This window comes from Mycteria americana, chromosome Z (assembly GCF_035582795.1).
Source record: "Mycteria americana isolate JAX WOST 10 ecotype Jacksonville Zoo and Gardens chromosome Z, USCA_MyAme_1.0, whole genome shotgun sequence".
NCBI lineage: Eukaryota > Metazoa > Chordata > Aves > Ciconiiformes > Ciconiidae > Mycteria > Mycteria americana.
In genome coordinates this window covers 68,167,243-68,192,906 of record NC_134396.1, presented here as the reverse complement: position 1 = coordinate 68,192,906, position 25,664 = coordinate 68,167,243, and the positions used below count along the sequence as shown (strand labels likewise).

At 37.5% G+C, this 25,664-nt stretch overlaps 1 protein-coding gene across 1 annotated transcript in view; it reads left to right on the top strand.

Annotated features, from left to right (window-relative positions):
- Positions 1-3,149: 3,149 nt before the first annotated feature.
- The window catches only part of LOC142402810 (atrial natriuretic peptide receptor 1-like), a 40,529-nt gene continuing 18,014 nt past the window's right edge, over positions 3,150-25,664 (top strand). Inside the window, exons 1-13 of the mRNA XM_075488634.1 lie at positions 3,150-3,203; positions 4,198-4,294; positions 7,054-7,186; positions 9,688-9,811; positions 11,792-11,896; positions 12,505-12,607; positions 14,119-14,264; positions 16,869-16,941; positions 19,219-19,366; positions 20,864-20,950; positions 21,218-21,361; positions 22,250-22,371; positions 24,012-24,153. Of these exons, the coding sequence (XP_075344749.1) occupies positions 3,150-3,203; positions 4,198-4,294; positions 7,054-7,186; positions 9,688-9,811; positions 11,792-11,896; positions 12,505-12,607; positions 14,119-14,264; positions 16,869-16,941; positions 19,219-19,366; positions 20,864-20,950; positions 21,218-21,361; positions 22,250-22,371; positions 24,012-24,153 (1,478 nt within the window). The remainder of the gene's footprint in view (positions 3,204-4,197; positions 4,295-7,053; positions 7,187-9,687; positions 9,812-11,791; positions 11,897-12,504; positions 12,608-14,118; positions 14,265-16,868; positions 16,942-19,218; positions 19,367-20,863; positions 20,951-21,217; positions 21,362-22,249; positions 22,372-24,011; positions 24,154-25,664) is intronic.

Genomic DNA, 25,664 nt, shown 5'->3' with positions numbered 1-25,664 from the left:
TCGTGGCCATACGCCAGAGCCCTGGAAATTTCTTGTGGCTGTCCAGTGCATCACTCTGCTGTTGGGAAGGGGAGGAGTAGAAGGCCACCAGCTGCTGCCACCAGCTCCCCAGTGAGAACCTGAGATCAGGCAGGTTCTCTGCTACACTGCTCCTAAGTACTTCACTTGTGGCAGCTTGTGCATCAAGAGGAGGCTATCCATAAACCAAACTGTGCACCGAGGGGAATCTGCCGTTGTTTTGCAATGAAACCACTAGAGGGAAGTGCCAGAGAGCTCTGGCTATGCCTGCTCACCACCTCTGCAAACAGGGTGAGTATCGGCAGCTTTGCTGCTCTGTTACGGTCCCAGTAAGAAAGGCACTCAGCCTCTGTGTCATTTAAAATGTTTTTTATTAGGGCTAACCTATAAAATGAGAATAGGATAGATAATCTTACATCCCTTTAGATGCTAGAAGCCCAGAGAGGTGTAGCACTGAGCAGGATGCCAACCCATGTGCAGTATTAATATACTCTGCATAGTGGAGTTTTGTATTTCCAGAACTTAAGTTTTAACTGCTGATTTTATGAATGACAACGTAGTTCTGATAAATGGTATCTTTGCAATTCCATCATTTTGAAATTTCAAATGAGCCCTGGTAGTGATTTTTTGAGATTGTTTTTTGTTGAAAATAGGTGTTTTCCTAGAAAATGTAATCTAATTAAAAATGAAGTAGTTTAAACATCTCTGTTTGAACTTCAACTTGTTATCAAGACAAGAACCATCTGGAAAGTTTGAATGCCAGAATAAATAAATATTTTCAAGGATATTTGAAGCTTTCATCACAGTGATTTTTGTTTTGGTATATTGCTGGAAAATTCTTTCCTAAAATACTTGAAAGCACATAATTAGCAAGTTTTATTCAGCAATATTTTAACCGTTGTTACTATTTTCTACAAATATTGCATATGTATATTTTAGTTGTAAGATTATTATCAAAACATTAATAAAAATGCATGGTTTTACCAATATCTACAGTGATATTGCTCATAAAACTTTGAAATATCTTTATTTTCCCTCTGTTTGGTAGTAGAAGATATTACTGAGTTAACAAATGAAATGGAAGCAATGTAGCTTAAGGGACCATCTGAGCACAGCCAACACAACAGGAATAAATCTGTAAACATAAAGTTATTTGATAAACTTCATTTCAATCAGTAGAAATTACCTATTTTTTTCAGATTAAGAGATCCTTCTAAGAGAAGAAGCCAAAGAACTGTGTTATTGCACTAAGCCAGTCAAGTGGCAGTAGGCAGAATTCAGTTAATCTATGCTAGACTGAGTCTGACTGTGTTGTCAAACTCATTTGTAGTATGATGCAATGTTAAGATGATAATGCAAATTATGTGACTGCATATAACTTACAAACAGAAAAAGGAGCAAATGTAAAGCAAAGATTATTAGGTTTGAAATGACCATCTCACTTTATTCAAATACTTTATATAGAGAGAGTTGTCGATAGACCTAAAGAGTGTAATATTCACTAAGCTGTCAATCCTTTCTTTTTACCAAGGTTCATATATTTATATTGAAAAATAGTCCTCACTGGTTTTCTTTTTAAAATTTCCAATGCTTAAATGCAGAGGTGGTAATGTGCTTCTCAAATAGCTGGGATAGATTGTTAAATCAGATAATCACCAGCCATTCAGATCTATCCATCTTTAATTCAGGATTCCCAGACCAGCTTCTCGTACATGGCCACTCTCCAGGAATTCTGAACTTGGTGATAGACAAGTAGCTATAAAGGTAATGTATGATCTTTACAGTCCTTGAATCATGATATTAATGTCATGTGAATATTTGACAGTCCTATTAAAGAAAATAGGATCAGTCTGGTAATCTTTTGGCTGCTGTAGGGTCTAACAAATTGTAATCCTTAGCTTCCCTGCCAGCAAATTCCTCATTAAGCACAAGATATCCTAAAACAAATCACCAGTAAAACCTCTCCAAGATGTTAAAATATGTAGAGTTCTTTTAAGCAGATAATTCTAGCCAAAAAAAGGCATTTTTTTCTCTTCTCTTTCTACCATGTAGCCAAGCCGAAATACTCTAAATGCTTCCGTATATTGAAACCTGTGATTTGGATGAAATGGTCACAGTGAAGCACAGGAAGACACAACAAAAATGAGGTTTAGGATTTCACTACAAACGTAAAATTCCAACCTAAAATGTTTGTATTAGTTTATACAAATATCTCTTTTACGAGTGAATCGAAACAGATTTTTTAATTGATCTACAACCCCTTTCAGGATGAACTGGGCACACATTGCTTTTTTTTCATGCAATTTCGATGCAATAAATAGTGAAGTCCAAGCATTTTGACTAAGATTCTTAATGTGGGTTTGGGCTGAGAGCCAGAATTCAAAGAAAACACAGGGAAATATTCAGGAGAGCTGAATCACAACTGAAATTCTGTGTTGGCAGTGACTTCAGCAAACAGAAATAGTCATGGACACATCTATGCCTTTATTGTACCAGCATGGCTAGGCAGAGGTCTGTTTCACGTGTATATGTAGCAGGACACTTCTCAGGGAGAAGTTGTCCTACACCTCCAGGGCCTGAAAAAATGAAGTCATAGGGTCTAATACAATTCAGGTTGGAAGGAACATCAGGATATCAACCTATTCCAACCTCCAGTCTTACAGTTTATCTTACATAGGTAACCTTTTCTTGCCTTGGAGTTTATACACCTCTTCTCCCCCAGGCCCAGCTACCTCTCTGTGTTTATTTCCACAGTATTGATTCATCTGCCTAAGGGTCAGATGCTGCCCAAGTTTTGACAAGGCAGTGAAATAAAATCCTCCCATTGCTCTTCCAGCTTTGAGCTGACAGGGGCACAAACTTCAATGGTCTGAGAGCGGGCCTGCCCCTAAGACAAGTGATTTTTCAGAGGGGTTCAGCAGAGGGGCAGAGGGGTGTTTCCACCCTGCACTGAGAAGAAGTGGGGTAGGGGAGAAGAGGGGAGGAGGCAGCAGAACAGCTGCAGCAGCTGGAGTTGCCAGGATCAGCTTGCCTAGCAACCCCCCTTCTTAGGCAAGGGCATCTAATTCAGTAGCAACAGCAACATCAGAAGCAGCCCTGATACTTGCTGAGCTGAGTGGATGTTAGGGAGCATGAGAGCTGTCAAAACACCAGCCTTAGGGCTCCGAAGCCTCCTCAGTTTATTGGTAGGTAAACTACATAGATCCACTTACCAGAACTTATTCCTGTGGTCTGTGCATAGGGAAAGAAATGTATATGGCTTATTGCAGTGAGACAGCTATTTATACCAGGCAATTGTTGAATGTTATTTTAGTAATGTAGAAAACAAGAGTAATAGAAAAATACATTGGAAAAATCAGTTGTATAATTCTATCTTATTCCATGAATACTGTGATAAGTAATTGTATAATCCAGTAGATGATTATCCTTCAATAATATATAGGAAAATAATAGCCAATTGTATGAATAGAAACTATTATCTTTTACTAGAAGTGGAATAAGACCAGTGTGCATTATCAAAACATACTCTGTTCTATTCATACATACCCTAGAGTGTGTATTTTCATACATGATTAATATATCTATTATAATGTATAATATATATACAGGTATGATGTATATTTTGTTGCAATTCAATCTGTATGCTATTATGATGCTGTATTCTACCTGTAATAGCAGATGTAATCTTAATATTATCTATAATTATATATTTTAACTTTTATATAATTAACAGTTGTATTGTTAAAGGTATAACAAAAAATGACTCTTTCAAAGAGTTTAGGTGTAAAAGATTAAAAGAAACTGAGCAGTTTGGAGCAGGGGGGTGCCATTTTAAAAGCAAACAAACTCTTTAAATCAAATGTCTCTCTGCACATGGTCCTAGAACCATCCACTCTTTGTAGAGAAAACCTTCTGCAAGAGAAGGATTAGTTAAGCCCCCTCATTGTTTCATGGCTCATTTCTTGATAGATCAAAATAATATACTGATCGAGTTTGTATAACCCTAGGAAGCTGTCATTTTTTGCTCCAGAAGTTGAAGAGAGTGAAATATGCCAGGCTATGTTTCTGCATTTGGTTTGACTTCTTTAGAAGAAATATAAACTTTGGAGATGGAACTCATCCTTCCCCTGTTCCCATACTGTCTTTTTTGGAGTCTATTCATATGCTTTTTTCTGGCAGGTGGTATTAGTGGATGGGTGGCATGATTTAGATAACAAAGACTACGACTGTTGGCCCCTGGAAAAACCAGATGAGTATAACATGCTGGACTGTGGAGGTAAGTGAGTCCTAAACTGCTCAAGAAAGATCATCTCTTGCTTGGGGAATGGCTGAAAACCACAAATTGCAGTACTCAGAATAATACCTAACTCATGATGAATGTTATGCCTGGTGGAAAGCATCTGAATCAGTGACAACCTCTCTTTCTAGAGAAATAAGTGAAAGAAAACAACCAGAAGATACTTCAGAGCAATTATTTGTCCAATATTCATTGGTTCCAAAAGAAAAAGTAATAGCAACAGCTGAATCCCTTCCCCCAGAAAGAAACTGAAAACATTTTATTTCTCATTAGAAAACTAACTGCAGCTTCATCCAAACAAAGCAGCCAGGCAGCTCTGCATTGCAGCAAATTCTGTTGAGTCATTGCTGAAATTTTGTAGTGTCAGTTCAAAAGTGGACTGTATTTAAACTCTCCAGCCAGTAAGCAAAATCACTGATTGTACCCATCATGCTTTTCCACCTTGCTCAATACTGTGTTCCATGACTACTTAAAAAAAATCTGAGATCTTTAACCACTTATTCCAGTCAGTTTCAAAAATGAATTTACATGGTGAGACAATAAAAAATAGAATATTTTTTTATATTGGCAATTGATTGTTTGAGATTGAAACATAATTAAAGAGCAACTGAAATATGGGATATTCAATTTAAATATAAGAAAAATCTTTTATACGGTAAGGGTGATCAAACAGTAAAGGAGATTGCCCAGAAAGGTTGTGGTTTCTCCATCCTTGGAGATTTTCAAAACCCAACTAGACAAAATCTAGAGCAACCTGCTTTAGGTGACCCTGCCTTGAGCAACACAGGGTTGGACCAAATGATTTCCAGAGGTGCCTTCCAGTTTCAACTCTTCTGTGATTTTGTGGCTCTGTAACTGATAAACAACTGATGTAAAGGAACACTTTTTCTTCATGTTGTAAAAGATAAGACCAGAGGCAATGTGTTCCAATAAGGTTTTTAGAAAAAACAAGAACACCTGAGAAACTAATACTAATAAAACACTCTGGGAAATATATAATAATATATATATATAAAATATATATATATAATACTATGTAAATATATAATACTATAATACTGAGCTCACACTCTGAGCTCAGTATTACAGTTAAACATTTTCCAAAGAGTTCCATTGGAACAGTGAAATTGAAAGACTATGTAGATGATTGTCAGCTAAGACTTATCGCTGTATGAATTTACTATTGCTTTAACATTGAAACAACTATTTATCAGAACAGGTGACTTGTTTAAAGCTATTCTTACTAATAAAGTGTGAACTGAGTACAAGGGAAACGAATATGAGTAGGTTGCTTAATTAACATATACCCTTTACAACCAGTTTTAGAATGAACTCCAAGCTCTATCCTGCCTTTCTCTGTTGTTCGTTCTTGTCATCTTCTGGGCAGTGCTAAAAGCAAAGCAAGAGGCATATACTGTAGCCTTGTTGCTGTGGATTTAACACAAGATCTTCAGAGCATTTAGATGCGAGAGTATCTATCATTGAAAGAGTTTTGTTTATCTTTGTGAGACCTTTAAAGGGAAGTAGAAAGTAATTTAACTGAAATTTATGCTGACCTTTTGCCTTCATTCTCACACATTCTCTGAAGCTCAGCTCTCTCTCACCTTTTAGTGCAAATCACACTAGCTTTTTTTGTAAATCTTTATGTTGTAGGTTCTCTCATAGTGTTAGCAATTATAAGGAGTGTTTACTTTTCAAGGGAGATGTAAAATCAAGAGGTTATTTCACAATTTGCTTCTTTATATCTGAAAGGGAATTATGTTTAGGGGAAAAAATAGTGGCTTCACTAAGAGTGCAAGTGAAGAATACACTTGTAAAAACAACTCCAGAGTAATAAAAGAGTTTATAATTGAACAAGAACAACAACAACAAAGTGAGGATCTTTTGATTTACCCATACTCTGCAGAAGGGATTTAAAATTTCCTGACAAACTGAGAGCTACACACTTGCATAATGTAAGTAATTTGATGTGGTGCGAATTAAAACCTTCATCCAACAATATGGAAAGAGGTAAGTGAATGGAGTGGGAAGATTTTGATAGTGTTGTTTAAGAATATGGATTAAAAACTTATCCCACCTCTTATCTCACTTCATTCGCAAGCTCAGAGAAGGTAATAAGGTGTCCCAGGGACAAGAGAGATGGCTTGAATAAATCATCTTTCCCAGTAAGAGTGTGGAAATGGAAAATGAGGGATATCTGAGTAGCACTCCTTCCACTGTCCTCTGTTCTAGATGTGATACGGTTTTATAAAATGAGAATGCTTTCTTAACTATATAATTATTGGTATATACAATCTATGTCTCATGAGGTTAAGGGTTTTGACAGAATTTCATGTGTGCTAGAGTTGTCTGTTCTTCGTCCATAATGAGGTGTGCCTCAGTGAAAGCAGCCAAGAATGAAGAGCAATGTTTATTGCCTGATCAAAGAGGAAAGCAAATATATCAGGACAAACATCACTGCGTTATACTGGGAGCAAAGTTACTTTAGATAAGATGACCAGATTTTTTGTCATATTTCTCCAATTGCTTTATCTTTTCCAAGTGAGTGTCAGAATTGTTCAATTAATGTGCATTTGTGTTTACTTATACAGCCAATAAAATGGATGACTGTTTTGGGCTCATAAAAAGCAATAGCACCAATAGATGAAAATCACTACAAAGAGAGTTTTACATTTGTATGCATCTGTAAAGTAGAAAAGTATAGCAAATATGTTGGCCCATGACTGTGTTGTTTCTAGGCCTGGAGATGGCATGGGTGCAAAGGCCTCCAGAAAAGGCTGTGAGTGGGGAATTCTTCAACGTGACCTATGCAGTCTTTGCTTCAGACAGCTTTTATCAATACGCAGTGCAAAATGGAATCCTTTCTCACAGGTATTACCTCCTATGAAAATGCTTTCATGGTCATGAGTACATGGGGATTCTGTGTATACATTGTCAGTAACATAATTGGAACACATACTCTAGGACACCTCACTAATTCCTTGCATCTCTTGAGGTCTCTTATAGCTCTGTTTGCCCTGATATTTTCCCCTCTGCAATGGCTTTGCTCTCAGAGCAGCCATCATGGCATGCTTGCCCGCATGGTCAAGGACAGGGCACATCATCCTGTATCTGCATTACTGTCTCAGTGTGACTCTGAACATCACTTCCTGCCTTCTCTACACAAGGAATTTACAACTGAAGTTTAAGCACGAGTCCCAAACTAAGTGTGTCTTATACTCATTTTAATCATAAGTGTGTTTGAAGTGCACAACATGGATATGAAAAATAGGCTGGCCCAACCCTGAATCCAGTGAATTCAGTGATGAACTTCTTTTGATTTCTGTGGGATTTAAATCAGTCCAAAAGTTTATATATCAACTCAGAGACTGTGTTGCTAACTGTAGACAACAGAGGTTAAACACAGAATATTTATGTGTACAACTCCAGATCACTAAAAGGCTAATACACCCTGATTTTACACTTTTGTCTGTACATAGTAGTTCTCCACCCATATACAGCAATGTCTGGGGCAGAGGCTGCACCTATGTTTCCCCACTTTCCGTGCTGTACGTGGTTAGTGTAAGAGATGTTTATGGAAAACCTCCCATTTTTCTCTGCCAGTCTGAGTGTTCACATTGCAAAGTTCAGATTGTAAAGCTGTTATCCAGAGAGGTTTTTTTCATATTGAAAGATGACCTATAATCCATTTGCAGTGGCAAAAAGTTGATATTGTATTTTGATCACGTGTACTACGGTTACACAGTTTTGCAAAATTTGTTTATCACATTTTCTGAAATTTATAGCTGGTAGTAGTTCCAAGAACTTAACCATAAAGCAGTTTTTTTCACTGCTTGGAAATGAATCTGTTTTTCTAGTCTTTCCAGGGAGACCCACTCCCTTAAATCGGTAAGGAGTTTGGAAAATTCTGCTCTTTGTGTACTTATACATATCTTGCACATAGAGACAGATGACAAATATTTAAAAAGAGATAAATCTATGCTGCAGTTTTTCAAAGGGATCAAATTTGCACCTCATTTTAACTAGAAGACTATCTGGTTGACTCTTAAGCTTACAGTGGCTGACCCAAATATGGCTGAGGCTGGCAAGTCAATGTATGGGCATCAGCATAATTGGGTGAAGCCATGATGAAGATATTGAATAAAAAATACAGAATACAGGATAAATTTTAAAAAGCAGCCATAAAGACAAATGCGTGATGGATTAGGCACCAACTTGCTTATGTATTTTTTTTAACTCCCAGCATGGGCTCAAAACCCAATAGATTTTAATATTTTATCTGTTTAGATGTCTTGGAGATTGACAAATTTGCTCCTCTCAGGTTTCAAGTTTGTCTATGCCTTTGTAAATCTGGCCATGAATACAATCAGTGTCAACCTGATCCCCTATGTTTGTGTTTATTTCTTATAATCCAGTCTTCTGTCTTAAATCTACGCATTACTGGCTAGTTCTTAAAAAAGCATTACTTAATTACTTAAAAAAAGCATTACTGGCTTTCATTAAAAACAAACTGAAAAATAAATCCTAGTGTTCTGGCATTGCTTTTTAGAGATCCATCACAAGTGCATAACATTTAAACTAAACCCTACAACTAAGTCTGGTTATATCTACTGAGTAAACCATGTTTGCAGTAAATGATTTTATTTTAAAGCCAAATTTATTAGGGTGATAACCAACTGAAAGTGTAACTGAGGAAATGGTGGGAAAAGGTGTTGCATCACACATTTCCAGGTAACGACATTAGCCTTTCAGGGATGAACTTTCAAAAGGCCCACCCTGTTTTGCAGAACAGTCTGTTCATAAAGTCCACTTTTTGCTCCCAATTTTTGGTTTGGGGAATTGTATCTGACATTATTGTCCAATATAGTTATTTATTTTCCTTGGCTGTTTGGGTTGTGGAGCAAAGACTGGAGCTGAATGATTTGCATGAATCACATGGAGGAAGGTATATAATTGAAAACACTGAGAATGAAAGTAGCCAGGGACACATATTTCTGGTAGTGGAAGTACAGTAATGGTATCTTCTTCTGTGCCAGATGTAGTGATGCCAATTAATCCCATCTGGTCATGAAGTCAGTCTGGGGAGAGAAGTGGAGGTTGGTACCGGTTTGCAGCATAGTATCTGTGAGAAGTCCCTACCGCATGGCAGTAGACAGTGGTCCGGTTGACAGCAATCTTCATTTCTCTAGGAGCATTTCAACCAAAAGCAAAACCAAAGAGAAAAACGGTGTAACAGTGTTTATTTCACTGCATATGTTTTTGCTGCTGATTTTTCTGTGCAGAATAAAGAACAGGCTCTCCTGTGCTTGTTGCAATTTTGGGGAATGAGGAATGAATATAAAAGTTTCTCTCTCTCTCTGCTGCTTGGCTAGCAATGCTACTGCTGCAAAGGAATTCTGTGAGGAGCATGAATGCCCTGCCAGCTGGAAAGATGCAAACAGGGAGAACTGCTGTGTCTACCATGCCAACATTCACTCCTGTCCTTTGGCCTTCATGGTTAGTATAATGGTGCAGCATCATGTGCTCTGTTCTTGCTACTGGATAAGACATCATTGTAATAACCAAGTTCAAGTTTATGAAGTCTTTCTGTGATTACAGTTAGACCAAATCTATAGTTCACTAAAACCACTGTGGGGCTATCTGTCAGTTTTATAATTTTTTGCACTGGATGCTGAGGCTGCAAAGCAAATGGCTGGATTGTTGGACAAGGCAGTATTCAGAATCTCTCGTTATGTTTAGAGGGGCCAGTTTCATCTCTTCAAGATTACTTGACTCAGATCTCTGTACGGTCAATAGCGAAAGAAAGACAGATCATTTCATTCTAAAGTAAGCAGGGCAAATTGTCAGTTGGAGGTGTTACTGTCTCTGCAGCTTATAGAGGGACCCTGAATGATTTGTTTGAATTACTGGAGTAGGGTGAGTATCACTGGCTGTGACCTGTGGAACTGAAGTCTGTATACACATCCTGAGATGGAATTATTTTTCTGTATTAGATCAGAGCAAAAAAAGGAATCCAAATACAGTATAACAAAATTTGTTCATGCAATGTAAGCAGGATCCATTCTTAACTTGTCTGCTTGGCTCATTATAAGAGCCTGTCCCTCTTTGAATGAATATTTAAAGTCCTGACTCTAACAATACAGTTTGGGACACCTTTTTTTTCTTGTTTTATCTGTGAGGTAAGCCTTACCCTGCATAATAACCTTCATGCAGTTGCCCAGTCTTTCTAGTTGATCTCCCTTCTGGCAATCTGACACATTCTTCGTGATCAAAGATGGTGTAACAGAAAACCTAGTCTACATGTCTTGCGGCTATTTCATGTACCCTTCTGTGTGAAGGCTTAATGTCTCCACAAGAGCTCTACTTCTTGGCTGTCCCTTCTTAAGGAGCTGTTTTATTAATGGATCCCTGGGGGCCTTAGCTGATACCAGGACTTTGGTTTAAAAGGGAAATGCCTGCTGGAACCATCACATCCAAACTTTTGTCTAGAACCATAGTAAAGAACTTCAACATCCCACCACTGTGGTGACCTCTCCATTATTTCTTATTTTCACAATTAGCTCTGCTTCGAATTAAGGTGTGGAAAAGGTGAAAGCATGTAGCCATCATGCATCATCTGGCTTCCTTGTAATACTGTAAATATTTCAGTTCCTGCTTAGAAGAAGTCTAAATAGATTGGCTGTCATACAGCAAGAAGGTCATGAGTATCATTGCATAAGATTGAACATACACTTCAAAGCAAGCTTGTTCATTATTCGAAAGGAGGTTTTGTTGGTTTCGTTTTTCAGTGTCATGACTTTTTAAAACATTTTCTCTTGGTTAACAGGAACTCCATTTCTTTTGAGTTGGTCTATGTCTTACAGTGCATTGAAAGAAGTGCCTGAAGAAGTATCTGGAGTTAGGAGACAGACTTAATCCTTTCAAACAAACAAAAAAATACAAGGTCTTCAGACCGTCAAAATAATCCTCTATGGTTGCAATTGCTGGGAGGTTTACATCTTAGCAGCTTTACTGAGAAATACCTGCAAACAGGCACAGAAAAGATGCCTTCCTTCCTCATTAAAGAAAAAAAAAGCTGCCGTTTCAAAAGTGAAACTGCAGTAAAACCCCTTTTAAAAAAATAAAAAGTGGGATATGATTCTGTTTCTGGTTCTAATACAGCAAATCCTGAAAAAGTGTATTAGCTTCATAGAATTACTGCAATTAAAATTTGGGAACACATTTTGGCTTATGTATTTTTAAAAAATAACAATATTTGTGAGATTTTAACTCAGTACAGGCACAATTGCTTCTCTCTTATTTTGTCTTTTATTTTATCACAGAACTGTGTTGCTTGTGCTTTGGCATTTTAATAGATTTGCTTATAAAATATCACTTTATTTGCTGTTAGAGAACACAAGTCATTTTAAGAAAGTTAAAGAGCTAGGATTTTCATTGTGTTGTGGTTTACTGACTTAACCAATATGTCTGATAAAGGGTAGAGGAGGAATATGTGGTCCGTGGATCCCAGATGATGGCCAGATATTTACTCACACTTTGTCTACAGCTGGCAAAATGAGCCAAAGAAACTGGACTGCCAAGGTAAGGTGTATTTATTGCATACAGGATTTTGACTGGTTTGCTCTTTCCAGAGCTTACTTGTAGTAGTGTAGTGCAGTTCATGTATGTGTTCCCCATATCATTTGTCAGCGTTATGTGTGTAAGTGATGCATATGGCTGAGTAATATCAATTCCCAACTGACTTGACTTGGAAGTAACAGCTTTTCACACTACTAGTCCTTAGGTAGTTAGTATAAGTAATAGGTATGGGAGGCAAGAGAATAGCCTAATCTGTCCATTTAAGGCTTACACTAACAATATATTGCACTACTCACTGGACTGTGTTGCAGGTTAAAATGGTCTTTAGAGGACTTCTGCCCAGCAGAAGTAACATGAGAGCAAACATGGCAGAATACACAGGGTCATAGCCCTGCTTAGTGAAAAGAACACACACCAGGAGGGGAGTCAGACCTGCCTTTCCCACAAGAGTTGTTTCTCCTGCTTCTGTTAGTCTCCCCAGTCAAGGACACCCATCCTTCATGATTCTGAAAAAATGCACACATTCTTTCACAAGACACCACAATTGGACAATAACCTACTGTATGCAAGTGAAGTTTTGATGCTTGCTGCTTTTTTCACTTGTTTGGCAGGTTGTTTTAGTTCACGTGGGTGTGACTTCTCTCATCGCACACATCAGAGTTGGGAGAATGCAAGTTGCTCTGGAAGCAAAAACCACAGTCCTTCCTGCAGTAGGTATGATATAAAATGAAGATGTGAGGGAATTGCTTATTGACTGCAAAGCTCAATACTTTTATCATTCATGCATGGTTACCAAGAGCAAAAGGGACTCCTACCTCCCCTTATCATTGAAAATACACAAAAGTCTTCCTAAAATTATTCTTCACATGACACTGAACATCCAAAAGTGTTTGAGAGCTTCTAACCTGTGTATGAATCTAGAACAGTAGGAAGCCACTCTTGTCAAATAGGTGAAGTCAAATACCCTGACCAATGGCTTCAGGTACTACAAAGCTTGTCTGCAGCTGATAGGGATGTGAAATAGCTTTAAGCATATTGGAAAGGTAGAAACCCATCTTGGTTCCCTTGTTCACGTTAAAATTCAATTGCTCCCAAAGTCACGTCTTTCATTCACTTGAGTATAGCTGTACGCAGGGAAGCAGAAATAACCATAACAATTCTCTTAGCAATGTAAAATTTAAAAAGTGGACTTTAATAAATTAAACACACAACCTGAAGAAAAATATTGGGTAAAATAGGAATGTCATCACAGTACTCTTGTTAGCTACTCTTCTGGAAGTTTGAGAATATATTTCCCAATGTTATGGGAAGAAAAAAAAAAAAAGCAGCAAAGCAACTCCAATATGGATGGAAGTATTTAGCTATAGAATTTGCTATTCACTTCAAGGCAGCTGTGGCTGAGTTTTCCAGGAAACTTACAATTTATCAGAAAAGAAATTTTAAAAATGCAGCTCTGCCCCTGAGCCAGAAAGTGAATTCTGTGATTATCCTGGTATTATACTGGAATCAAATGGACTGAGGCAGAATTATTACTGAGCAGTGGATTTTGTTTTGTTGAGGCTTTTTAAAAAAAAATATATTACATAGTGACAGAATAATACCTTCAGCTCGTCTCAGAAGGCTGAAGTACAGCATGATACTAGTTTAGTCATAGAGGTAAAATTGAAACACCGTTCAGGACGTGGGAGAGGGAGCTTTCTCCTTTAGGGCTTTTGTTTTAAATCACATCTGATACTGCTGATAATTTTCATAAGACCTTGGAGAAAAAGAAATCCTTGAAGTATGGGTTGCAAGGTTTCATTCTGCAGTACTCAGTGTCTTCTGCTGCTGCTGAGGAAGTGTCACGGGCTTCTGGGGATCTCAAGGGCTGGATTAAGTACAAAGAATACAAAAGACAATGCCTGCCTTGAGGAACTTTAAGTCTCAGATAAAACAGATGGACAATGAGAAACAGAGTAGTGATGAAGTGATTTATATACAAAACATGTCAAAGGCTCTGATGTCATTAACAATTTAATCTGATCAAAGAAATCCTGTATCACTTTAAAAATTCAGAATATTCTTTCAGCTGCTGGGGTGCTGTCTCTGTATTCTTCAAAATTTATTCTTTCTGGTACTCTGAGGTTTTCCCAGCTCAAGAGCCATGTGTTTAAATCTGAATACAACCTCATCGATGGATAAAACTGCCTTAAAATATTCTGATATGTGTTTCCTTTTCTAATCAGTCTGTGGAGATGGCTTTTGTGAGGAAGAAGAAGGCTGCTCTATCTGTCCAGCAGATTGTGGGGAATGCCCACTGTCTGCTGATGCTAGGATAGCAATTGCCTTACCAATATGTTTAGTCTGCACTGGCTTCATTTTGACAGTCATGGTAAGTATCCTTTCTCTCCTCTTCTATTTCCTTTCTCTTACTTCCATGATTTGGTTAGTTAGAGTGGAGCTCTCTCTTAGTAGAGGGATAGATTTTCTTCTGCATCCAGAACCTGTGTGCTATGGAAGAAAGTGGCAGGAAGGGAAACAACCTTTTTGGCTTCTTTATGAGGGGAGGCTCATTGGGCGAGGAATTTTCATCCTGTAAGAGAGCAGACTGAAGAGGAATATAACAGAGGGATGGATATTTAATGGTAAGGAAGAAGTTTTTCACAACATGGGAACTAGGGCCTGCCAGTAAAGTGAGAGTACTTTTCACTCAGAATAAAACTCTGTTATGAAATTAACTGCTTCAAAACCCTATGGAGGCTAGAAGAATAAATTAATTCAAAACCAAATTAGGTAAATTCATAAAGGGATTAGCTCCACCAGAGGCCATTAAATCTCAGAGTCCAAATACAATTTATAATGGAAAACATTCAACTTGGGATATTCTCAAAGGAAATAATGAGAAGAGGATCTTTCTTTTTTTTTCTGTTTGTTTTTTTTTTTTTTAATAGACTCATTTTCTTAGTGTAACTTAACCAGTTTGGTTCAGTTCAAAGTTATTAATTTTGCATAATAGTTATCAATTATTACAAGAGACTTGTGAAGGAAAAACAAAAAGGGAATGAGGAGAGAGGAGTCTATGAATATGGGAGTAGTTTTGGATACCTTTGAATGAAAATGTCTGTATAAAGAGGAGACTTATTATGGCTTATTACTTCACAGTACTTCTGGGAAAGAGGATCTATATTCCTTATGTGTCTGCATCTTTAAAAAAAATACATTTCTGAATTTCATAACAAGGATTTAGCAGGTGAATATGGCAGTTGTAGAGTCATTATATTGACTGTGTACGTAACATAATTTATTTTGGGTTTGGCCTATAAATTCTGTAAATTGGTAGGCTCCTCTTTCCTCAGGGATTCCTTCTCTTTCCATCTTGTACTGCAGTTGCAGTGAGCATCTGAGGTAGGCAAGTGTGCTGAGAGGGAATGAGCAGGAGAAGGCTGATGGCCCACCAAGTAAGGTACTACAGGAGGCCTGAATCACAGTTAGGTTTTTTTCTCCATTCTGTGCCTCTCTGTGTGGCTTTGTGAGTTAGGAACGGAAGCACTGTTGAAAACTATTTGAGCATTTATAATCCACAGGGCAGTTGTGACAATGTGTTGATAGTAACTGTCCTGTAAAACCATATGATCTCATAGAAGTGTGTAACTGGACAGATGAGAAATTCAGACAGTTTAAAACAACTGTCATTTTAGAAAGAGCAGTGGAGTTTGTTGGCCTTTCATAGGTTTATCTAAAGGTCTTGTAGCAAAATTTACCTATTATTTCTGCTATTTTTCTGTAGGTTTTGAGGTTTATTTTTTTTCTTCTTGCATTTCTGTATACTTAGTCATGCTAACTTCTGCAGTAGCATCTTTTTTTTAATGTTTCATTTAGGTGATAAGTAAACAAGATAGGAAAGATCCTTTTATCCCGTTCAGTAATTAATATCATGTAAAAGAACCATCTGGGAAACTAATGCCTCCTTTAATCATTCAAGTAGAGGAGAGGATTCCTTTGATATCAGTGTCTGTAGCAAGCCTAGTGGTCACTCCTAGCTAATATGTCTTTGTTCAGTCATACCTTTGCAAGATAAAATGTAGATGTCTTTTCTCAGAAACCTTTTGAAATAAATGGGATGACTTAATATTGATTCAGTGAGCTCTATATTTGTCATAAATTCCTACCAAAATATCAGCACAATCTCCACACAATGTTCCTTGCGTATTATCTGGGCTTTTGTTACCTGTTTCAATGAATGTATAATTCCTAAAATTAAATTCTACACTATAGAAAATGGTATAATGATGGTAAAATGCTGCTTTGGTATGGCATTTTGGTAGTGACTGCAGCTATAACAGCTATATAATATAATCTGCTGCACCTCTTTTGAAAGCATGTGTTTACACTTTTCTATGTTAGTTTTGCATGTCAGCTCTACAGAACATGACCTATTGCCTTCTTTATCAAATCCTTCAATCAATGCCTTCTTTACGAACTAGCCACAGAATCCCCACCTAATACTCTTTATGCTAGAGTATTTGACATAATATGACCTCATTTGTGGATCAGGGACTAATTCTATTACAGGATCTAAGATGTACTGCTCCTTGTCTTGGGGTTGGGATGTAGTGTGTTCTTGTCATGCATAGGACATTTCAATGACATGAGGTGATGTAAACCACTCATCTGATGTCCAGGCTGAGATGTAAATATAGTGCATAAGAAGTATTGACAATAATGGAGAGTTTGTAGCCAATGCAAAATATGACATGTAATTAGATTCTAGAATATAGAATACACAGTTTTAAAGATATTAGATGCTGTTTTCTTCTAAGCCTGTTATTAATACTCTTGGTTCTAATGTTACTCATAAGATATACATTGGATGCTTAAACATCAGATTTTGTTTGGATACTTACAAACTTTCATATTTGAAAAAAAAAATTTCTGCTTTAATTCTTTCAAAGTCAGTAAGGGCTACATCAGGAATGAATTTGGTTTATTTTTGTAGTGGTTTCAATATCAGAAACAAAAGATGTTTTGGGATGAAAGCTGGATTATAGACTTCACCTGCATCAAACAAGGTTAGTAACTTGTCATTTTGATAATATGATCAGTTTCTTTAATAATTTTGAGAAATAATCTCAATCATAAATACATCTTCATGTTTTAAGGGTCTTACAAAAGGTGAACCAATTTGTGAAAGACATAGCCAAAGTTTCATCCCTGTAACCTCTGTGAGCTGATCACTGATATTTTTGTTTATTGAAACTTTAGATGTCAAAGTTATTTTAAGTAGTTTCCTTCTTTTTTATGGTGATTTGTCCATTAAAAAAAGACAGGCCTATCCCAAAATAAACAGATAACCTCTGGACTTGGACAAAATAAATTACAGTTGCTTCAGTGGATGTATCATTCTGTATAATTGGTCTCACTAAGTTGACCTGGATTTCTGGATTTGCACAAATATAATGAGGGTTATAAGGAGATCTTAATTTCTCTCAGTGTATGCTATCTGTGACAGACTTGCTGCAAAAAGTAATTCATTGTGGCCAGAGTTTTTTTCATCTTACCTTCTGGATATAAAATATAATTTAATTGGTTCTAATTAAACATGTTAAGAATAAAATCAGATGTTACTATATGTTTTACTATTCTGCACTTAAAATAGGTATAGATTATGTACTTTGCTGTTCATTGTTTTAGCATTCAGAAGGAAACAATGCCTAGACCCTCAGAAAGGGTAAATCTGTAGAAATCTGCTGAAATTGATAGGTCTGTGCTGATGTACAATCTCTCACTTTCTGTCTCTGTGAGGAATTGCTAGAAAGATGTCTGCTTTATCTGTGTTATGTCATTGTGTTGCTAGTAGAAGTGTCAAGACATTCTTGTGTTAATATATAGTAGACATACTTTCAGCCTTGGACTTGAACATTAATTTCTGTGTAGTTTTGATACGATATCCTCGTTGCTGTAAAGAACAGATGTTGGCTTAGAAATTAATTTGAGTACATAAACCAAACTGAATTTCAGTCCAGATTTGTTGAAAACAGAAATAGAACACTCAAGGAAAAGTGTCTTTCAATATAGCAAAAAGGGATACAAGCAAATTTTCAGCTGATAGTGAATTAGAAGAGGTAATAAACATCACCTGGGAGGAGAACAAATAGAAAGAGACTGAGGGAAATTAGAAGCATGATCAAAAAATAACACGTTAAAAATTAATTTGAAAAATCCAAGATTAAAGACATAGTTTTCTTGGAGAGGAGCCTGCGAAGCAACAATACTGTTTAAGACCTAGGAGTGATAATTAACAACTTAGGAGGAATGAGGACTGATAGTATGATGAGATTTGGAAACAGACAGTATGTCTCCTCTGGATAGAGCTGTCCAGAGATACCCACAGTAGCCTGAAATGTACAGTTATCTAAACAGAAATACATCAGCAGTGCTGTACCCAGGGTATGTAGCCTTTACTGTGAAAAATTAGCTTTCTTTTTTCAAGATAACTCCTTTTTTGGTGCTTTGCACCATATAGAGATATATATATATGCATATACATACACACTCTTATTCTCAAAGCTATCTCAGGGATCTCTAATATATTTCTGGGTTGAATGCTGTAGAAAGACTCTAAATGTCAACGCAATTTTGAACTGCATATGGATAATACCATGGTGTGGGAACATGGCAGTCCTGATGCAAGGTGAGATGCTGAACTTCTTCAGCAACACTTTATTGGATACTGATACCAGGGAGAGTTGGGAGGTTTCAGCAATTCTGAGACTAATTGATTAAATCTGGGTTTTAATTGGAGATGGTGAAATGATATGTAATTCATTAAATTTGTTTTGAAATCCATTTTGTTACCTTGAGCTGGTCAACAGAGATTAAAAAACATACATTGAGATCACTGATTTTTTTTCATCTGACTGAATTGTTGCTCTTCTCTGACTTCCCTCTGGTGTCAGAATCACTTCCCACATCCCTGTACTTTACAGTCTTCTAGGAGCTCCAAATAGACTTGTTAAAGTATGGCACAGGGCTTGCTCTGCTTCCTTGGGTTCTGTCCTCATCATCTAAGTAGCAGCAAGGGCTAATCATCCCAAGAGCAAAGAAAGGAAACTTGCATCAAATCCTCAGGATTAGTGGGAAAGATCTCTGACGAGTCACCTCTGGAACTTCTTTACTTTTTGTGCAGCAGTCACATTCCAAGCAATGGCTTTCTGTCTTAAGTGTTAACAAGACCAGCTGAGATGCAAAGATTTGGAGAATTCCCTATATTTGTCTGCCTCTGGAGTCTCTACCTTGGCAATAATATGCATCTTCAGGTGCTGATTCTTATCCCACATCCCATTTAGATCGCATAGTATGGACAGCAACAGGAAGCATGATAAGTGCTCCCCCAGCACCCAGTGACTCCAATGCCAGCTGTAGCACTGCTCTGAGCTCCTGCACAGCAACTGCTAACATGTCCAGGAAACAGTACTTCACCCAGACTGGGAGATAGTAAGTCAATATGTTATTCACTTATTGTAGTACCTACTATACTATAGTTTCACCTTGCTTTCTGGTTCTTGCCACTTTACTGTTGATATGTAGTGCAAAAGCTTGCATTTCTCTTGTTAGGCCAAATCCAGTAAATTAATATCATCATCTGACTTCTGTACCACATAGTGGCTGTGACATATCTTATATACCAGGCCTCTGTTTTGGTTGTCATTTCTCCTTTTCTCTTGGGGACTTGTTAAAAGGCTGTGGCTGCATAATGTGTCTTGCATCTGTTAATGAATGGCCCTTACTCTTCAAATATGTTTGGAACCAAGGTTTTTATGCAGCCCTTTTTCTAAAACGCAGGCAGAGCACAGCTAGGTTCTTTGCACTAAAAAGTGGCATCCTATACAGTAGCACATTAGAAATCTTGTCCTTCAACCAGCTGATGTGACTGAAGATACAGAGCATTTCACCTCTGGATCCCATTATAAAGGTACACATCATATAACTATACGGGCAAACAGTCTAGCCATATCCTGCTATCCAGAAAAAAATTTTTCCCATAAAGATAATATAATTAGGGGGCAAGGGTGGAACACGTGCAAAGATGGAAGTAATACCTACCATTTGAATACAGAGGGCAGAATCTGTGCTTTGCAGGACAGAGGAGCTTACTTAGGATCATCAGCTGGGGGAGCAGCTGTCTTTTCAGCATAGATCACTGTTCTGGAAAATCACAGCCACTTCATTGATGAGGCTAAATTGATGAGAGTAAATGTGTCCAGCATAGATCTTTTACAGTGAGCATTTTTGCGGCTTCTTTCTGAATGATGACATTTTCATCCCCATCATCTTCCTCACATGAATCAAGGTCGAACACATTCATCAAGGGTGAAAGATGTAAGAATGGGGCATTCAGTCTCACTGGCGAAGCACCTATCTGCTACACCACAGACCCCATACTCTGTATTTATATGGTGGGTATCACTTAAAGTCCTGCATGTATCTCCACTGGATTCCTTTATTCTTCCAAGGAAAATGGCTTTGCTGTCTATCAAACTCAGCTGCTTCATCACTGAGAATACTTCACCCCATGAGAAGAAAAGGATGTTCAATATCGGTGGTGGATCTCCAAAACAGTAGACAGAAGCAACAGATAGCAGGGATGTTGCTGTATGTGTTTCGCCAGCTCTGACATTTCCTTTGCCGCTACTCCATCATCCAGCTGCCTCAACTGACTCTAACACTCTCACGTTCCAAATGTCATCCACAGATCAAGGATGCTTGACTATAATCACTAATCCTTCCCTTATCATAGAAACAGGGCCCTGTCACCTGTCATATACTCAGATTCAGATTTACATCCACATATAGACATGCTTAAATTCTGTGCCTCATGTCTAGAGATATGAAGCTGCCCATCGTAGAAAAAATATCTAGTCCATTTTTGTAGTCTGTCTGGCTTATGAAGTTGGCCTAAAACTCTGTGAATAGCATTTCATTCTGTTTCAGCGATGGTAGAACAGTGGCCATAAAGAAAATAATGAAGAAGGCATTCACGCTGTCCAAATCCATACGTAAAGAAGTAAAGCAAGTGAGGTAAGAAATGAAACCTGAGAAGTGTATGTTGTTCCATTTTTACACTGGTTCTTTAGGGGTTACAATCTGTCCAAATGTGACTGTAAATTCATATTCCTCTTTCTTTCAAACTTGGCTTTGACACCAGATCAAAATCTCGTCATGCTTGTTTTACTTTTCTCTCTACATTGTGAGACAAGGCACTTGGTTTTCCAGCTACCCTACAAAAAGCAGGAGGGACATCCATGAAAATTGCTGGTGTGCTGTGATTTCTGTTGATTTTCACAGGGAACTTGACCATCCCAATCTCTGCAAATTCATTGGAGGTTGTATAGAAGTGCCAAATGTTGCCATCGTGACAGAGTACTGCCCCAAAGGCAGCCTGAGTGATGTTCTGCTCAATGAAGACATTCCTTTGAACTGGGGCTTCAGGTAGAAAAAAACTTTTGAAAAGCTAAATGACACAAACTGTGCTATGTGCTGTTTAGGACAAGATGTTAATTTTAGATAAAGTCCTTGGACAGACAGGCCTGCACTGTGATATGGAAAGAATGAAGACAAAAGAAAGAAAGTGAATTCAAATATTCAGCCCAACTTGTCTTCTGGATTTTTGAGCAATCATATGTTTAGCACTGGTCATGCTAAGCCAATGACTTTTCAACCCACCTCTAGTTATACTACAAAACTGTTTTTAAACCTTTTTTCCCATGTAACTTCACTTTGTTCCCAAATATCTTGAGCATCCCCATTTAATTAAAAATCACTGCATCTCTGTTTGTGAAGACATACTGGTGAAATGATTAGCATACCTACAAACACTTTATTATATTTACCAGAATATGGTAACTATGACTCAGAAAATGAGTTCACATTGTCAATGAAACTTCCACAAAGGCAGTGACATTGTTTTTTGAGAATAATCTTCTTGGAACACTCTTTGTACTTCTGCCTTATGTTTGCCTTCAGCAAAGAAAAAGATTGTAAGGGAGGAAACCCTCCAAATAAAGTGAGGAAGTTAATAAAAAATTGTTTCTCTTGTAAACATTTGAAAGCACTCTCAAGGATACAAAGTTACTGGGAATTTCTAGAAGAAACCCAACTGTCTTAAAAGAGGCTAAAGGCCTGTGGACTCAGACAAGTGAGTGGGAGTTAAGGGCTTTCAGCAACGCACGTTAAGTGTTTTGGAAAAATGAGCATGAGGACACAAACTGAAAGCTATTGCAGTCATAGGGAGGCTTTCTGTCAACTTCAGTACGCTTTCGAGCCACTCTTGAGTGAAAGTTTAGTAGAAATACTAGCTCATTGATTTTTGTCTTTCAGGTTTTCTTTTGCTACTGATATTGCACAAGGAATGGCCTACCTTCACCACCACAAAATGTATCATGGGCGGTTGAAGTCTAGTAACTGTGTGATAGATGACCGATGGGTTTGTAAAATTGCAGGTAAAGAGAAGATAAGAAATAAAATTTCAAAACTGTCCAGCTAACCCACTAATGCATATAGATTTCACACTCAACACTCCTCCCAAGCACCTCCATGTTGACATTTCATGTGGAAATGCTGACTATACCAGCCTTCAGTAGAAGTGCCCCGTGCTGAAGCAAGTTTCATGTTACTTTATCATGTCAAGTCATTTAACATGTGTCACTGATGCACACACCAGATCCTACAAATGATGGAGTCTATCAACATCAGTCTGAGCAGAAACTCTATCTCATTCTCAGTTTTGATACAGAGAGAAAACCTGAGCCATGGACAGTGCTGTAAAGACATGGAGTAATGCTGACTGGTTGGTAAACACTGATTTCATGGAGAAAAGCAGTCCACTCAGAGCTTTTCAGTCCTGTACACAAAATTGAATTGTATTCTCCCAGAGACAGAGCTACAGGTCTGGTCTGCTCCTGGTACAGGAAGATAGCCTGTGGGGACAGGAAAACCACTGGCGAATCTAGTTTAGTTTGCAGCTGCCAAAGGGAATGAAAGCAATGATCATCCCTTCTACTTGCTCCCCAAAGTAGTTATCACACTCTATAACCCGCAGCCATCTTAAAAACAGCAGCAACAGAATTGTCTTTCAATGGTTCATCCTATGACACAAGGCCATGCCTGCTTCTCCAACTTGTTTAGTATCCTGCTGCCTTCCGAACTGCCTACTTTGCTTAGAGCCTGTTCTGGAGAAAAGCATAAAAAATGGAGATAGTTGGATTACATCAACTGCATCACCTTAGCACAGCTCCTCTGAACTAAATGGGATGTCTGTGAAATTGTTCAGAAGTTAACTGGTAGCACTATAGAGACTTAAAATATTCATGGATTATCTGGATGCAATAATGTTAAACAAATCTCACAAATAACCAATGTGGGCGCTATCTGAAAAACTCCAATGACCTCCAACATAAAGAATGAAACTCTAGGACCATCTTAATTAGAGGTCACTCCAGACAAAACCAGATATCTGCATCCTGCCTTCCCATACACTCAGCAGAGTGCTGTTTATATCGAAAAGAAAACTGAAGTCAGTTGTTTTTTTCTCCTCTCTGATGCTGAGTCACATACTGAGAATCTCTTCTATGTTAGGCTAGAAGTATAGCTGCAAAGACATTTCACATTTATGCTGCCTTTGTTCTGAAGCTAGTAGTGTGCAAGTAAAGCCCACCATCTGATTTTCAGTAGTTCTTGTCTGTCTAACTTGTAATTGCTCTAGCAACCTGCCACCGCAGATAAGGATCAGGGGACGAGTAGAACAGAAACCTGCATTTGCATGCTAACTCTTGCACTGAAGTGAGCCTATTCTCTGAATATAATTTTATAAAATCATAAAATAATTCTTATTGGAAGGGGCCATGTAGTTCACCTTCCCTGCTGTCATGCAGTCTCACCCAAATATTTGGTTTCCAGATCGTATATTTGCAATTGGTTTAGGGGTACAAGACCACCAGACACACACTATTTTTAGACTAAGATGTGTATTTCAAATAGGGAAAATTAATTCCTTTAGACTAGTTGTGTTACTGTCTACTAATGCACATGTTTCAGAGAAGTACCCACTGAATAGTTTGCTTCTTGTTTTCTTCCATGGTAGATTATGGTTTGCAGTCATACAGAAAAGAAGATTCTCCTGAGGGGTCAAGCTCATACCAGCAGCATTTCATACAGATTTACACAGCTCCTGAAATCCATTCCCTTTCAGACTTTGAACCCAATTCTATGACAGATGTCTACAGGTAGTTAACTTTTCCTGTTTCTCGCACTTAATAATCTCATCTCAGGTTGAGTATTCTTTAATGACAATTAGGCTCAGTGTAATTCTGTGGTCACCACAGGTATATGGTTGATTGTATTTTAAAAAGGATTGATCCTGGAATACAGAACAGCATACATATCATGGGATCTTCTCTGTCAAGGTAGATAACCAAATACTGAATTCACTGACATTATATAAATGCAGAGTTGGTCTAATGATTTATAAGGAGTTACTCTGGACTGGTAGATAAAAAACGTATAAAGATCTGCTGTTATCTAGTAATCCTTTTTTGTTGCTGTTTCTTTTGAAAAAGTAGATTATTTTCAATAATGGCAGTACCTTAAGAGTTAATAGCATCAGTTTTCCAGGATGTCACAATGCACATATGCATCCCATAATTCTATAATTATTGTCAATACATTATTTTGCTGCATACACACAGTGACAATATTTGGTTTGCAGAGAAAAAATAGAGGTAGGAAAAGGAAATGGATGCACTAGTGAATAGCTCCATCCCGTTCCTGTCGAAAGCCTTTATACACAATCACTTTGCAATGACTTATTTGGCTATCAGGTTTAGCCTTGCCACTGATGGATAGCTTCTATCCAACCACTTTCCAGGTAAACGGGATTACAACTGAATTTTCAGAGAATAATAATCCAATGAAAAAGTCATTGAACTAGTTTTTTTAAAAAAATACCTATATTTCTTGATTCTTGCATGAATTTTCTGTATTAAGTAGGAAAATCACTGTGTTCTTGGTGTATTCTATTTCATAACAATGATACTTCCTCTGTCTGCTTATTTCCAGTAGTTTGCCGAAAGCATTTGAAAGGGGAAAATGCAAAATGGTACTACAAGATGTTTTGTGGACCTTTTCTATTACTTTTTCTTGCCACATTCCCAGCCCAGCAGAAGTCTTCCTGGTGACTTTGGTAGCTAGCAGAATGTAAAGAACTGGAATTAAATTACAGATTGAAATGCTGATAGTGCAACACAGTTGAGCAGAAGAAGGCGTGGTTATGAGCACTGTATATTAACAACATTTACAAAATAGTAGCTATTATTGCCTTTTATGAAAAGCTCTGAGTTTTACTTTGGCCTGCACTAGGCCACAACAAATGCTTACTGACTTAAGTGACTATTATGGGGCTTTTATTGAAAAATTAGTTGCAGAAACAGAGAATGTTGTTTAAGTCTTCCCCTTTTTTCAGTTAGGATTCATTCAAAATTATATGGACTGAAGACATGATTTCATATATAAGATTTACTGGATTAATGCACATTATTCCCTTGTAAAGAAATGTATGTGTATACAATGTGCTAGAACATTATTAATTGGTAATCCATTCTATCAGATTATGTAAGCAAGAATTTGAGGTCTCAATAGTATTTGTATCTATAGGCTTAAACATTCCCTTAGAATTTGCTTCAAAATAGCTCAGCTAAAGGCAGTTTGTCACTGTGCTGATATTTCTGGCTATTGTAAT